General features: G+C 36.6%; 1 protein-coding gene across 21 annotated transcripts in view; it reads right to left on the bottom strand.

Moving 5' to 3' along the window:
• The window catches only part of LOC144181547 (neurexin-3b-like), a 166,655-nt gene extending 156,407 nt beyond the window's left edge, over positions 1–10,248 (bottom strand). For 14 of the 21 annotated variants that reach the window (XM_077710171.1, XM_077710184.1, XM_077710179.1 and 11 more), the window contains exons 1-2: positions 9,983–10,247; positions 5,988–7,026 (exon numbers count right to left, since the gene is read on the bottom strand). In XM_077710171.1, coding sequence (XP_077566297.1) covers positions 5,988–6,681 — 694 coding nt within the window. In that variant the 5' untranslated portion in view covers positions 6,682–7,026; positions 9,983–10,247. Of the gene's footprint in view, positions 1–5,987; positions 7,027–9,982 lie in introns of all 21 variants that reach the window. The other 7 variants (XM_077710187.1, XM_077710164.1, XM_077710198.1 and 4 more) reach the window with 2 other exon arrangements.
• Positions 10,249–15,238: the final 4,990 nt, after the last annotated feature.

The raw sequence follows: 15,238 nt of genomic DNA on the forward strand, positions 1-15,238 counted from the left end.
GATGAGAATGCAGATACAGGAAGGCATTTTAGACATACATTTTTTAGGTAACAAGAAAATTAGTAAATATATTTTTATAAATATATATAAATATGTATACATGTATATAGATATATAGTACCAACAATTTCCTGATAAGCTGCTGTTGTATAATGACAATAAAGGCTTTTTATTTGATTTGAAATGTTATCAGATTATTTCAATTCATTTCCCCCCCCCCCTCTATGTGACAGCATGTAAACATTTTAAACAGAATTTAGTGAAAACAATGACAGCAATTGGATGATTGGTTTTCCTGACCCAAAATGGCTACTACAAGTCATCACACAGAAGAAGGTTGACATTGCTGAAGGGACGGAAGGACAAATTGTGGCTGTAGGGGGAAGGGATATGATGGAGAGCTAAAGGATGGTACACTCTGTTTTCCCATCTCATCTCATCTCATTTTCTGAACCGCTTTATCCTCATTAAGGTCGCGGGTGGTGCTGGAGCCTAACCCAGCTGACTCGGGACCTGAGGAACACTCCCACCCATACCTAGGGGCAATTTAGAGTGTCCAATCAACCTACCATGCATATTTTTGGACTGTGGGAGGAAACCGGATTACACTCATTTTTTGAGCATGTTGATGCAAATGAATGGCTTCGCATCAACGAGCAATCATTGCTTCCTTTCCTCTTTTTTTTTCTTATATGTTAGTGCATGGATTGTATTTGCATGTCAAACAACAAATTCCAGATGCAGATAAAGCCCTTTCTCTTGATGTGACATGCTCCAGAACAAGCCAATGTGCTGTTGAGGACATGTGGTCTCTGCGTAATCCCTGCTCTATTTTCACAACTCAAATCCAAACATAATTTTCAGCTTGGGCACTGGGCACAAATGCCCTCTGCACTGTAATCAGACAAGTCCCTGCACCATTCAAGCGCCTTCCCTCCTCCCATGACCCACTTTTTATAGTAAGATTATTGTAACTGTCATTTTTTCCCATGTCTGTTTATTAATCCCTAAAGCTTAGCCTGAAGGCACCATTTCAGCACTATCTGAACAATTTGCTTGCCAGAGTCATCAATTACTGCCCTTCTATCAAACTAGTGCATATTTTTAAGCAATACGGGTCTTAAAATCATTTTCCAAATACAGCATGATGATATTTGAAATAAGTCATCATTTTACATTTTCATTAAATACTTAAGCACATCTCCTAATAACCTTGACCTTATGATTATCTTATTGTAATAACCCGAGGTTTTGAACAGACTTCACTTCACTCCTTGTTAATTGAATTAAAAAGAATTGGGCTGATATTCACGTCATTACCATAAAGGTACTACTAATATTTCCAAAGCTAATAGCAGGAACGTAAAGTAGTTAAAATTAATGATGACAGCAAAATGGAGCACATGTCAGCGATGGTGGATTTGCCAGCAAAAAGTCAGCGGGTGTGGAGAGCGATGGGTGTCTAATTTCAGCACATTGCCCTGACACAGTTAGTCACACTCATATATCCTCATTCACATGGGACAAGGGACGCAATGTGTTTCAAAGGCAACTGTTTTTTTTTGTGAGACTGATGGTGCGGCATGATTATTGTTAGCATTACTGTTCTATTTTCTGGGTGTGGTTGCAGTTTTATCCAAATTTACAATGTCTTTTCATGTGTCTGCATCCGTTTTTGCTACTGCAACCAAGATGGTGCCGCTCAAGTGGCAGCTGGTGGTAGTAGCTAAATCCACTCTTGCTCATTTTGTGTTTTTGTTGCTTTTCAGTCTTTTTTTATTGCATTTTGGTATTTAGTTTTTTTACCTAGGTCTATAATGTCTTCTGTGTCTTGTGTCTGTCTTGAATTAAATTTCCCAAATACGGGAAGCTGCCAGTAGCTGCCATATACTACAATTGACCATTAAAAAAAGACTTTAAATAGAATACTAATTATTTCCAAGGCATTTTCAGTATGCTTGAATCATTTCATTTGGAATTGTGAGTCATCCATCCATTTTTCTGCATCAATTATGGGTGAACTTCACTCTTGCAACATTACCCACCAACTTGAAAACTTGTTAAAAAAATACATGTCTTAACATAAAGCATTTTGGTTCTATTTCAATATTTCAATGATCACTACAGATATAAAAAACTATTCCCTATCTAAAACAATGCTCATAAATATGTCTGTGAATATGTAATGTTTTTTATATATTTTTATTCCTTTTAGTTCTCCTTCAAATTGGCTTTTAAACAAAAAAATGGCTTAATATTGATGTGACCCACAATAAAAGGAGATGTCTAAATTCTGATTACTCATAGTCTTTCTGTATTATCACCAAGAGGCACCTCAATGTCTTTTCTGCAAAAAAACCCAATGGACTGAGCTGACTCGGCGTGCCGGTGTGTAGATTCAATAAATCTACTGTAAACACTTTTAAATGCAGACACTCTACTAACAGGATGCAATTTGAGCGATGTGTACATTTGTCTGCAACAGGAATAAAACCTGAGTATGTGTCTGTCTTGCTTCCTGTCTGAGACTTTTTTGCTGAGATACAATACCATCAGTCCCAGCGTTTCGAATAAAAAACAACCTAGCAATTGATTAGTTAGCATTTCTTCTATTGAGCAAAAAAAATATTTGTTTATTTTACCAACCTGCCTCACAAAAGAGACATTAGAATGTGAGACAAAATCTAGTATTATACCTAGTTGCGAAGTTTTATAACAAGCTCCCTAATTGACTTGCAATCTAGGTTATACTCTATTTGATGCAGTATTGATGAATATCCATGAGCCAATAAAAGTGAAGACTTTTTCATCCAATGTACAGCTAAAACATACAGTTTTGTTTAATGACCTGTTTGTTTCCCCTCAACTGAAAAAGCAGCTGAATCTGTATATTTTAACTCCAGATGTCCTCTTCCTTAGAATCCCTTTATTCTCATCCTCTTGTTTATTAAAATATACAAACTCATTGTATTGCTTTTCTAATCCTTTTGGGCAAGCAGGCCACAATTAGGACGATGGCAAGCCAAACACAACCCAAGCCCATTCCGCTCAAGTCAACCATCTGCCTGTTTTAACGAGCAGCTCGAGGGTCTCGCTTTATATGATTGTGCACAGTTCCATAATGTTAAATGTGCGGGTGTACTCAAGATAGGCTTGGACCTTTCTGTATTATGAGAAGACATAAAATTATTCACGTGTTGACAGATGCACGGGATAATCAACAGTACACCAACAAAGACAGGTGTTCTCAGCACTTGTTTGCATTTAAACGTTCAGCGTCTGATGACTTGTTATGTGCTTAAAGGTTGCTTAAGCAAGCACTTTTGGATATGAAGGGGAATTCTAGCTTGAGTTGACAGCCTGGTGGCAACGTTTGTGAAGGCATTCTACAGGCAAAATTGCCATCTCTGTTCTCATTATCTTCCTAATTATGACTCCATTGCATAATCAAAAGTCAGCCATATCAGTTGATGGCAGGCAGAAGGAACAGCGGGTAGGGTCATTGCGAGAGCTATTCGTGATGAGGAACTTGGACAAGAGATTTATGAAAAAAATCTGATCAAAAAAGACAAAAAAAACAGTCTTTTATTCCAACAATTGAGGTTTTAAGTCAAATTGGTGCATAAAAGGTGCTGCTATCTTTCTATACTCATCTAAAATCTCGAGCTACGTTCTAAACTACCTCTTACGCATATGGCTATATTTAAAATAAAGATATTATCTAGTCCATTGTCAGCCTCTTGAGACTTTATTATACTGAAAATTAACCCTACATGAGCTGCTTAACAGAAAGAAATGGACAATTCAGCTTTGTCGCTTGACTGGATCACAACCAGCAGATCGTGTGCTGTCCTGAAAAATGCCATAGGCACGCTCTTGGGATTTCAGCTCCAGACATCTTCACTTGAGCAGTGAATGACAGATTATTTGATTTTTCCAGCTAGGTAAACATTGTGCATTAGTAAAGGTTGGAAAAGTACATTTAATTTGTGTGATTGAGCAAAAAAAATACATTTGCAGAGTGTCTCTATTGCACTAAAATAGAATTCAGTGAGCATTGCCCTGGTGTTTTATCCCCCTAGGAGTCAGACCAGCCTGATTTAGACTGGCAAGAACAGGTCAGCAGAAGAGGAAACTCAACATGCTACTGTTCAAGGGTTTTTTTCCAATTTTTTTCAGGTTTTCCAACCCGACACATGAGGGAATCAGCACCCGTGTAAGATCACACTAATGTATTCCCTGTGGTAGTGTTGTACATTATTTACGACATGGCAGAAGATGTCGCTTAAAAGAGAAATTAATCAAATTATTCTTGGCATCCTAAGTGTGAAATAAGCGTATGAAAATCTCCATAAACAGACTTCAAATGTCTGTACTACACACATGTATGTTATACATAACTGGCAATTGAAATGTACAAATGGAAATTGTATGATATCATAAATATTCGAGCCTGAATGTCAAAAGATTGCTTTTTTTTAAACATGGAAGAAAATCTTATGATAGAAGTGTGTGCCAAACTTATTGTAAACCCCAAAATAGATTATATTGGCACACAAAAAAAAGGAAATGAAGTTCATCCAAATATTTTTGTACCTTGGGGGTTCTGCATGTCCTTGCAGGAGCTGAGTTAGTTATCACAGGGGAAAGATAACTTTAATAAGAAAGTGGTGTAATTGAAGTCGCACCATGTATTATAGTTAAAATAAATGGATCAAAAATGAAGAATAATAAAAAAATTAAAACTAGAACGGCATCTATTGGCACAGTTTCTTCCCAAGTTAGGATCAGAGTCATATTATTATAATGCCTCTGGCAAATCCTGAATTATTTTAAATTATTTGTGTGAATAAAAGATGGTACATTTTTTTTCATTGTCATAAAAATGACATTTTCTGCAATTTAGCTACATCAAAATAGCTTCTTCTTTAAACTATGTCCTAGCATTCCAAAAATTGGCATTAATTTTGCTCTTTTATGAACATTCCTGTTGGAGTAAACAAACTGATGAATATCATTAATTCTGAAGGGAGAGACCATCAATGGAAAAAAAATTGAGATCAAGTATTTTTTCACTGCCAAGGCATTTGAAAATAAAATACAAACTGTGAATGTGACACAAGACTTTAAAATTAGCTAATTTAGCAATTCGTGTTATGTGCAGTTCAGTTGATTTCTGATTTTCCGCTCAGAATTTAGCTTGCAGCAAATGCGCTCTGTTTTCTTTTCTTCTTTTCAGTACCAGCACTTTGCCAGTTATTAAAAGGGGAACTAGTTCATCTGGTTCTACGTTTTATTTCTTTATTTTTTTTTTGCATTTTGTCAACTTGTTTAAGCATAAACTGACAGTAAACATTCACTTTTACTATCTAATTATGACAGTACTTGTTTACTTTTGCAATAAAATTGAATCAGTATTTCTATTTTTATGAGTGATTTCAAAATACATGGAAATATATATAGATATTATATATATTTCTTCTACTTAACATACTTGCAGCTGTTGAAAGAAGTAGACATCACATCTATTTTAAGATGGAAGGATAGTAAGGATCACTGCGAACCATTTCTGTTAAAAATGGATAGGAAGTCTATTGACTGTAATGACTGAGACTGGATCATTGTGATCTACCCTACCAGTTAAAATATATTGCACATATATATCAGTGTCAAAGGCAGCAAATGAGTTAAGTACTGGGTATGATTGGATCACTTTTTAGAATTAACAAGTGATGCTAGAATCTTACTTGAAACAAAACAGCTATTGTAAAATAGTACAATCAAGGTTATAGGTTTATTTTTTTTTAAACTCTCTCATTATATCTAAAATGGTCCGGCCCACGTAAAATCAAGTTGACGTTAACCCGACCCGCGAACCAACCCGAGTCTGACACCCTTCCTCTCTGCTGTGGGAATCAAATACCAGACACTGTCTTTTGTTGAACCCGTTTGAATTAAGATATAAAAATGACATAATGGATTCTTACCTTCACTGCAGTATCTGCCTACAAATCCAGTTCTAGAGCAGTCACAGTAGGGTTCACCATCTGCCAGTGAGCAGATCCCTCCATTCTCACAGGGGTTCTCTGTGCAGAGACCCAACATTTCTAAGCGTACTTTCTGACTGTTGATGAGGGTGGGCAGTTTACTCCCGTAGATGAGGTCGGTGATTATCCCCTTGAACGGTGCAATTTCCCGGACAGAGGGCAAGGTGATAGCAGATGTCCGTATATCTCCTGGGAGCCCACCGAGAAAGAGGTCGCTTACAATCTTCATGAATTCTCGCTGAGGTCGCACCTCCGCCGTTTTGGTATGCCCGTCGATGGCCAAACCGCTCCGCAAATTGTGCCGATTGATGGCGGCAAAGTGCCAGCGACTGTCATTGACCATTTTGTCGGACGTGATGGTGGTTTCGGCACAATCGATACTAAAACGAAGCTGCATTCTGCCCTCCAACACAGTGAGAAGTAAGAAGTCACAATATCCTCCATCATCAAAGTAGAGCACGAGACCTTCGGAATTGGATGTCTTGAACTGGAAGGTCAGGTCGCTTCTAGTGCTGGCATCCCAGCGCAGGTATCGAGCCCACTGACCTTTTGAACCAGTGAACTCTAATCCAATACTCAAGGCCAGAACAGTACACAGTAGGAGAACTTTCCCAGGGAGGCTGTTTGGATTCATTGTAGAGAGTAACTAAAAACACCAGGAAGCTATCTGAACTTATAAAGGGCCTCTTAAAATGACAACAATATTATATTAGGATAGATTTCTGAGGTGCCCGTAACAATCAAATATCCGTGTTTTTTTTTATCTCGTTTGGAGAATCAATGATGATAATGTCCAGCCAACAGCAAGCTAAGAAAAATATTTGATCACCACATCAAGTGGTGAGTTTATAATTCTACAATGATCAATGAATCAGAGATGCATCCTGGCTGTTTTCTTTGCGGCGGCTTCCAGGATTAAAGCACAGGACTTTCATTGTTGGATCATGCCCCATGGTTTGATCTGTAGGGTCACACAGGTCTAGAAAAGACAAAAACAGAAAACAAATAATGTAATTTTAGTTCAAAATGTCCAACAAAATATGATGTGTAAATGTCCACATAATCCAGTAGGATTAGATATATATTACATTTCTTATTCAGTGTGTATTTTGACTGCAAATACCTACATTTGTACTATGTAATATGTCTGCATGTTTTGTTAGGTCATACATAATTCGATAAACATTGTTTCATAACAACTGGAATTTTCTAACAACCCTATCCCAAAGCTTTCAAGGACCCAAATATATACTAAAAAAAGTATAGTTACATGACTGTTTGTAGTTAAAATGCACTGTAATGAATGGCAATCCATAAAACCATGTGACCACTATCACATACAAGACTGCTGGAATCCTAATAAGTATGAATAATTATCCACTATCAGTCTACATTCTTATTTGCATGTCCTTAAGGGATGAAATTAATTAATGAACAAAAATTCATAACAGATTTTAGAATGGCGGAAATTATATTTTCAAATCCCACAACTATTGGCATTTTGAAGAATGTCCTGTCACGTAAGCATTGATATTTCCATTACAGATGGTACTGCAAGGTGCCAGAATATGAACACTCACTACCAGCTGTTTAGTTGTAGCACTAGAAATTATTTACATGACAAAACACGAAAATTATTCCCCCACCACTCCAACATTGCAGTTAGTTTGGCCCAAAAATCTCTGTGTCCAATGAAAATCGCAGAACTGTGCCACACAATAGACTCTTTAACCACCTGCTCTGAATAGTTAATCTTGCTTCAAGCTATTGAATTTGAGTAACTGATACCTATGCTAATGCACTTTGTGTGTGTCTATATATCCCTGAACAGATGTACGCGTCTCCTTGACAACATCACGATGACTAGCTTGATCATTGTCTTTATCTCAAATATATTTTGTTGACACAACATAGACGTTAAAAGGTTCTATAGAGTGGAAATAACCCCAACACAGCTGTGTCAATTCAAGTTTCTGACCACAAATGTGCCTGCCGTTAATCGGAAATGAAACTTAAGATGCTACGCTTCTATAAAAACAATGATTCAGGTCTCTACTCAATTAACATGGCTTATTGTGTGTCTTTCTGTGGTATCAGATGTCGTATTGTACAATGCTAGTTGGTCCTCTGAGTTGAATTAAGTAGTAGAAATCTCTTGGGTAACCCTTCAGTAAACACGCCTGTGGAAGTCCAGTACATTATGTGACACGTGACACTTTCAACGGAACATCTACTCTCTAATTCAAGACAGTTTTTTGAATAGCTAACATAGAGATGAGGTAATTGAAATGAATTTCACATTGAAGATTTCACTGATGCTTTCTCTCCATTTGCGTGGTCTCAAAAAAATGCCCATCAGCTAAGCATAACCCTGACAGCATCTTAAGTAGCTTAAATTTTGGTCTAAAACAACCACAAGGTTTAAAATAAAAGAAGACGCATTTGAATACAATTAGAATAAGTGAGTTTTAGTTTAGTGTTTGAATTATTCAATAGAGAAGAATATGAGATGCCCCGCATAGGATACTGTCACAAACTGGTCATAAATGATGCATCAATGCATCTAGCATCAGTGCATATTTTTGACATGTATTGTAATACAGCCAAGACCTCATCATACACTGGAGACCTTTCCGATCTAACTCTTCCTCTTCTAAACACAACTCCCCTCAGCTTTCTATCACTAGCTATGGCCAGAAGGGCCCATTTAATTCAACATCAGTCACAGGTTGTTTTTACTACCACTGGTTAGACACAGTGAGGTCCACATAGGGGCCACCAGAGGGCCTTTACTTTGCACCCCAGCAGGTCACGACCATAAGCAAAGTGAATCCATTTCTAATTGATGTTCACCTAATTCTTTTTTTACTATCAGTTAATTCAATTAAGAGTCATTCAAAATAACCGATTTACTTATACGGATCACACAGACATGGATTTTTAATACATATTACTGTGGCTTTCTTATAGTCAAATAAGGTTAAGCCTATATTAGAAAAAGCTGTTGTTGTTTGCAAACAGGAAAAAAAATGATTTAATACATAGTTTTGTGTTTTTTTCCTTAAAAAATATAGAAATAAAAATATAGATACAATAAATATAAAAAATATATTTAAAAATATACATAAAATACAAATAAAATATAAAAATATAGAAAATATTTTAATAAAAATATATAAAATATTTAACTTAAAATTTGGAAAATATCTTTAATAAAAATATATAAAATATTTCATTTAAGCTCTGGTACTGGATTGTATAGTCGAGTGATGAAACTACTACAATATCATTGTAAGACATTTGATATTATGAAAAAAGACTACCGTTAAACATGCATATTTGCTCATATTGAATATTAATCATTCCTTCATTTATTCATTTTCTGAACCGCTATATCCTCACTAGGGTTGCAGTGAATATGAATCATGCTGACATATTTCGAAAATAGTATAAAACCTGCCTACTGTATATGAATGCAGTGTTGGTATTTTAATCGAATGCAGTTTTTGTTCAGAAAGCATACTGTATTTTTATTTTGTAGCGCAGTATTAAGAGTGCAGACGACACCTCCGCGTTAAGCACCCCGATGTGAACGTGAATTTAATGGAGGGACGTTTACCGAACGTATTTTCTTTAAAAACTATCAAATATTTGGAAGTCTAGTCACGCACGTTGAAACTTTCCACTTCGCCACTCACTCCCTCGATATGAATTTGTTCTAAAGCACTTTTCCTAAGTCGTTCGTCTATGCGCGTGCGTGTATTTTTACAAAATTGCTTTGACCAGAAGACGCGTGCGCTCATCTAAAACGCCTGGATTCGGGTCATCAAATTCAGCGGATTAAAATTATATAACGCTAAAACTTGACAATGAAAATCAACACGACATTCCAAAAAAACGCGCATCCCTTAAAAATATAACAGTTGCGCGCCTACCTTTTTAACGCAGAAGGAGAGATAAACACCTCCGGGTCCGTGCGTAAAAGACTAAATTACAGCAATCCCCAGCTAAAGTCCATGCGGAAATGGTTGAAAATTGTTCAGGGTGATGCCGATGCGGGTGTTGGCGTGCATGATATCACGATGAAGTGAGCGTGATGTTGGCAATGGTGCTCTCTCTCTCTCGGTCCTTCTTCCTCCTCCGCCTCCGCTTGTGTCAATGAGCGCACATCACTCAGTACATGTGGATGATGGGACTATGGAGCTCTCCTACACTCTTCGGTGCTGGTCAGACACGCCTTCTATACTTTAAAAAGGAGAGAAGGACGTATATAACCGGTTGGCTTTTCCAAAAGACCAAATCATTCTTAAATGACAAAGCCTGAAGAGGGGAACTGAATTTCATGTGATGCAATATATTGGACATAGTGATAATGTGTATGATGTAGCTACACTTGTGATATGTTATAAAAACAGCTTATTGATATTCATTCATTCATTTATTTATTTTCTTCACTAGCAGAGCTACCAACCTCCAACGACCCCATTTCAGAAGTAACCTTGTCCCATTTCCGGAGTTTATCCGGAGTGAATGTGATTCACGCGAAATTGATATGCACATTTAAATTGGAAATGTTGTACTATTCTGAAATGGTTGCTTAAAAAAAGAATTCTGGAATATTTTGGGGGGGGGGGGGGGGGTTCAGAATTTATGGATGTTTGCCTTGCATTTAACTCCTTAAATTCTGGAGTGGTTGGCAGCTCTTCTCACTAGGGACGCGGAGGGTGCTTGAGCCTATCCCAGCTGCAGGCTAGAGGCCTCTCACTCACACCCGTAGCTATGGGCAATTTAGAGTGTCTAATTGGCCCACTATCCCTATCTTTGGAATGTGGCAGGAAACCAGAGGACCCAAAGAAATCCCACGCAAATTCCAACATGCAAACTACACACAGGTGGACCAATTTGAACGCAGGACCTCAGAGCTATGAGGCTGACACCCTAACCACTCATCCACCGGGCCGCCTTTAGTAGGCATATACATTTATCAACCTATTTTGTATTGCTCAAATGTTTATTATAGATATAGTAGTACTGTTACTTTGTATAAGATGGAAGTGAGGTTCCTCAGTTGACTGAAAATGATGAAAATTTACTTATTTTTGTTGTACTATAAATAGAGTAGTTTGACAAAAGAACGTCACAAAGATAAAAGGTTAAAAATGTCTACTAGAAAATATAATGAGAACAGTAATACTAAAAGCAAGCAAAAAAAGTGAAAATAATAAAATGAAAATTGAAGTACTGTTGTTTACATGACATACATTCATTCATTTTGCATTACCTGTATCACCACAAGGGTCGCAGGGGGTGCTGGAGCCTGCACTCATACCTAGACACAATTATTAGTATTCAACTAGCCTATTAAATACTATGTTATTGAGATGTGGGAGGAAACCACAGTACCCAGAGAGAACCCATTCAAGCCTGGGTAGGACACGCAAACTCCACACAGGAGGGCCTAAACCTAGGATTGAACCCTTGATCTCAGAACAGTGAGCCTGACACACTTATCACTTGGGCCACCTACCAAAGTTCATGCTGAGACAAATCTATAATTAATGTTTCATTCTCAACACCTGCTTTTCCTCGTCAGGGTCACAAGACCTGTCCCAGTCGGTGAAAGGCAGATGACAACCTGACCTGGTCGCCAGTTGGTTGTAAGGCACACACAGAGCGACAACAATTCACAGCCATAATGACACCGCCACTGAGTGCAAATAGACCTCACCACCTGTTCTGAAGTCAGACAAATGCATCACTACACCATCGGTGACTAAGAATCTATAATAATCACTGAAAATAGAAACATCATTTGGAGGAAAAAATGTGTTGGACCTCTCTCACACTATGACGGTATATAGAACAGTGGGAGGCAACCCCATGGCGTTCAACCAGCGATTGCATTTCACCTGCAGAATTGCCTGTGTGATTAATATGGTAGAAAAACTGGCATGATATAAGGCAAGGGTGTCAGACTCGGGTTGGCTTGTGGGCCGCATTGACGTCAACTCGATTTCATGTGGGCCGGACCATTTTATATATAATATTTAGATTATTTTTTTATAAATGGATTAAACTGAGTATTCAGTTTTTTATAGATCTAAAACAATGTTTATTGTAGCTTTTTTAATATATTTTTAGATTTTACAAAATGATTTATTTTTAGATTTTACAAAATGATTTTTGGACTAAAAACAGAAAAAATTGATTAAAAATGACAATTATTGATTTAAAAGGGAGAAAGTCACGAAATTTAATATACATCTATACTCTTCATTTTAAAATGATCCTAAAACAGAAAGTTAGCACTCATGATTTACTTTCTCGGGCCGCACAAAATAATGCAGTGGGCCAGATTTGGCCCCCGGGCCACCACTTTGACACCTGTGATATAAGGCATAAAAGCAATCTCATGAAAAATCAAAACCAAATACTAAATACAAAATAAAAGTAAAAACTGCAAGCACAATATTGAGAAATCCCAGGAAGGGTGGAATATGTAGGACCTTGGACAGCTCACATACTGGGTGCTCTATCCAAGGTTCTGAAGTCTAGATAAATTTAGTATTTTCCGCCTGTATTCTTTTAAACCACATTCCCATCTTGGAATTAAATTCCAAGGTGTAGCTTGAAGATAAGACTGTGACTGTGAAACCGTGACACTGTAAAATTTCTGAGCATCAGGAACATGATTGAAAATAAGTGAATGGTACCAAAAAGCAACACAATCTACAGTAGGTTAAATATGGTATTGACCCCTTCAGTATATTTTAGTTGGTCTGATCACTTTTTTCCATAGAGATTAACCTCAAATTGACTGGGAACTCTGCTCTTAGTTTATAAAAAATACAAATGTTTGCACATTTTCCACAGGCAAGCCCCACTACTCTTCAATACCCTGCTGCTTTTTTATTATGAGAAGGATGCTGACTATTCTTGTTATGTAACCCAGCTGCAAAGGCAAAATACATGAACATAATGGAGAGATGAATGTGACAAGATAAAATGAGTGTTTGATCATTGCGGTAGACTGTACAGTTGGGTTGAAGATGGAAGCTAAAAACAGCTCATGCAGTGCTGGAAACTGGCAGTAAGATGTGAGTGCTGAGTTGTTGAGGCTGCCCGAGGGTTTTGGCTTGATCTGTGACTTGCAGTGAAATGAGAGGTGTCTTCACATACATTATTGGAGCGGGGGAAAAAAAGGTCAAAAGATTTGAAGAAATAAAGCAACCTAACAAAGGATACAAAGTATAAAGGTATATAAAAGGATAGTAGAGTTTCTTAGTATAGTTGCTTTGAGAAATGGCTTTGAGGCACAAAAGAGGTGTATGAAATTCTCTAAGAAAACTTCAATGACCTTCAATTGTGTTATGAAATGTGGAAAAAAAGATGTATAGATATGAATTAGTGAAAATCTACTATGCTGTACATGAAGAAAACAATTTTCAATTGAAAAGAAAAACAGTATTCCAGTCAGAACGCTTGTTTGAAGTTGTTTAAATTGGATTATTTCTGTATACTGCACTTTAAATCAGAAGTTCTAAGATATTATGAGGTCACAGTTACAAAAAAATATATAGAATGACTTTATCACTGACTATTGAGGTACTGCAAAAAATATATCTGAAGATTGGAACCCGAATTTAGCTTATTATTGGGTGATTTCATTTTAAAACTACTTATGTTTGTCTTCTAATGTTATCTAACATTAAGGAAGTCACTCCTCTTCAATGTAAGTGAGCATGCAGATATATTCTGACATCCGGAAATAATTACCACAGCGAATATACAGTCTTGCTGATATTTTTGTTGTTGTTTTATGTTGGGTATCCTGTTCTACACCATTAGAACTGGCACGTTATCTTAATAAGCACTGATGAAGTTAAAAATGATTAAAATGTAATTAAAAAATAAATAAAATGATGCAAAAAAATGACATTTAAAGTGTTTTTAATAGCTTTATTCACAGTATTATTAATATATCTAGAGTATTTTGTAATTGGACCCTAAATAGACTATCATTCACTTCTTATCTAATAAAACATATAATTAATACATTTTGGGTTCAAATTTTATATTAAAAATGTACACATATATTCTTACACAAGGGAGAACATCATCATTACATTCTAAGTAGAAGATGAATGACAGTTTGACTTAGACAAGCTTATCTTTAGCATCTACCATAAAATAATGAGGTGCTGCTTTGAAGGGGGCGTTTGTGGCTGAATCAACATTTGAGCAGCTTTGTTTAATCTGCACCCATTAGACATTTGCAATAGCATTCCAGAATGGATTATGTCTGATCTAAACAGACTCTACTGTCATGGTATAAGCAACCTAAACCATATCCCATAGATGACAAAATAATAATAATAATAGTGCTCATAAGTGTTTTGTTTTCATCAATGAAAAGGTCAATAAAGTTTTTTTTTGTAGACTTCAGAATTGTCATGCTGACCGGGTATGTGCTGGCATTTTCATGCATACCCAGTGACATATTAATTATGTTTTAGGGGCTAATGGTGAAAAGACCAGCAGCTTTTTTTTCTGAAGAAGAAGCAGCTGAATGGTGAAAGGGAAGTAAACAAGTGTCATCACACTACATGCACATTCTAGTATGACACACACAAAGCCCAGACAGGGTGCCTGACCTTGACTGAAAAAAAATAAATGCAAACACAATGGAAAATCACTTTCTTTCTACAAAATGAATTACAAAGATCAAACACAATAAGCATTTCAACCAGGCGTAGAGTTTTTTTCTGCATGCCCTGCTTTTCTTTTCAACAAAAATATAGTAAATGAATCATAGCTCTTTGATATTTTCCCTCTAACTGAATTTCACAGATTTTCTGCTTTACTTTTATACAAACTCATCTATTTGTTCTGCAATCATGCAACAAATTTCATGCTGTCGCGTCTATTGCAATATTAACGCTGTGTTTTAGATGCTTTGAAGTAATGAATGATTTCTGCAAGTGTTTTCTATACACGTAGATTACTTCAAAAGGGTTGTCATGAATGCAAATATTTCTATAAATTGGATTCAATACTGTTGAATTGATCCCAAGATGGTTGCATAGTGCCATTTTGGACGTTCAAGACACTAATGATGTCTAGTCTTAATGTACTATGATCCTATAAGGGTGTACTTTCTTTAATTAAATTGATTGGACTTCATTGAAAAA

Source organism: Stigmatopora nigra, chromosome 2 (assembly GCF_051989575.1).
Source record: "Stigmatopora nigra isolate UIUO_SnigA chromosome 2, RoL_Snig_1.1, whole genome shotgun sequence".
Classification (NCBI taxonomy): Eukaryota; Metazoa; Chordata; class Actinopteri; order Syngnathiformes; family Syngnathidae; genus Stigmatopora; species Stigmatopora nigra.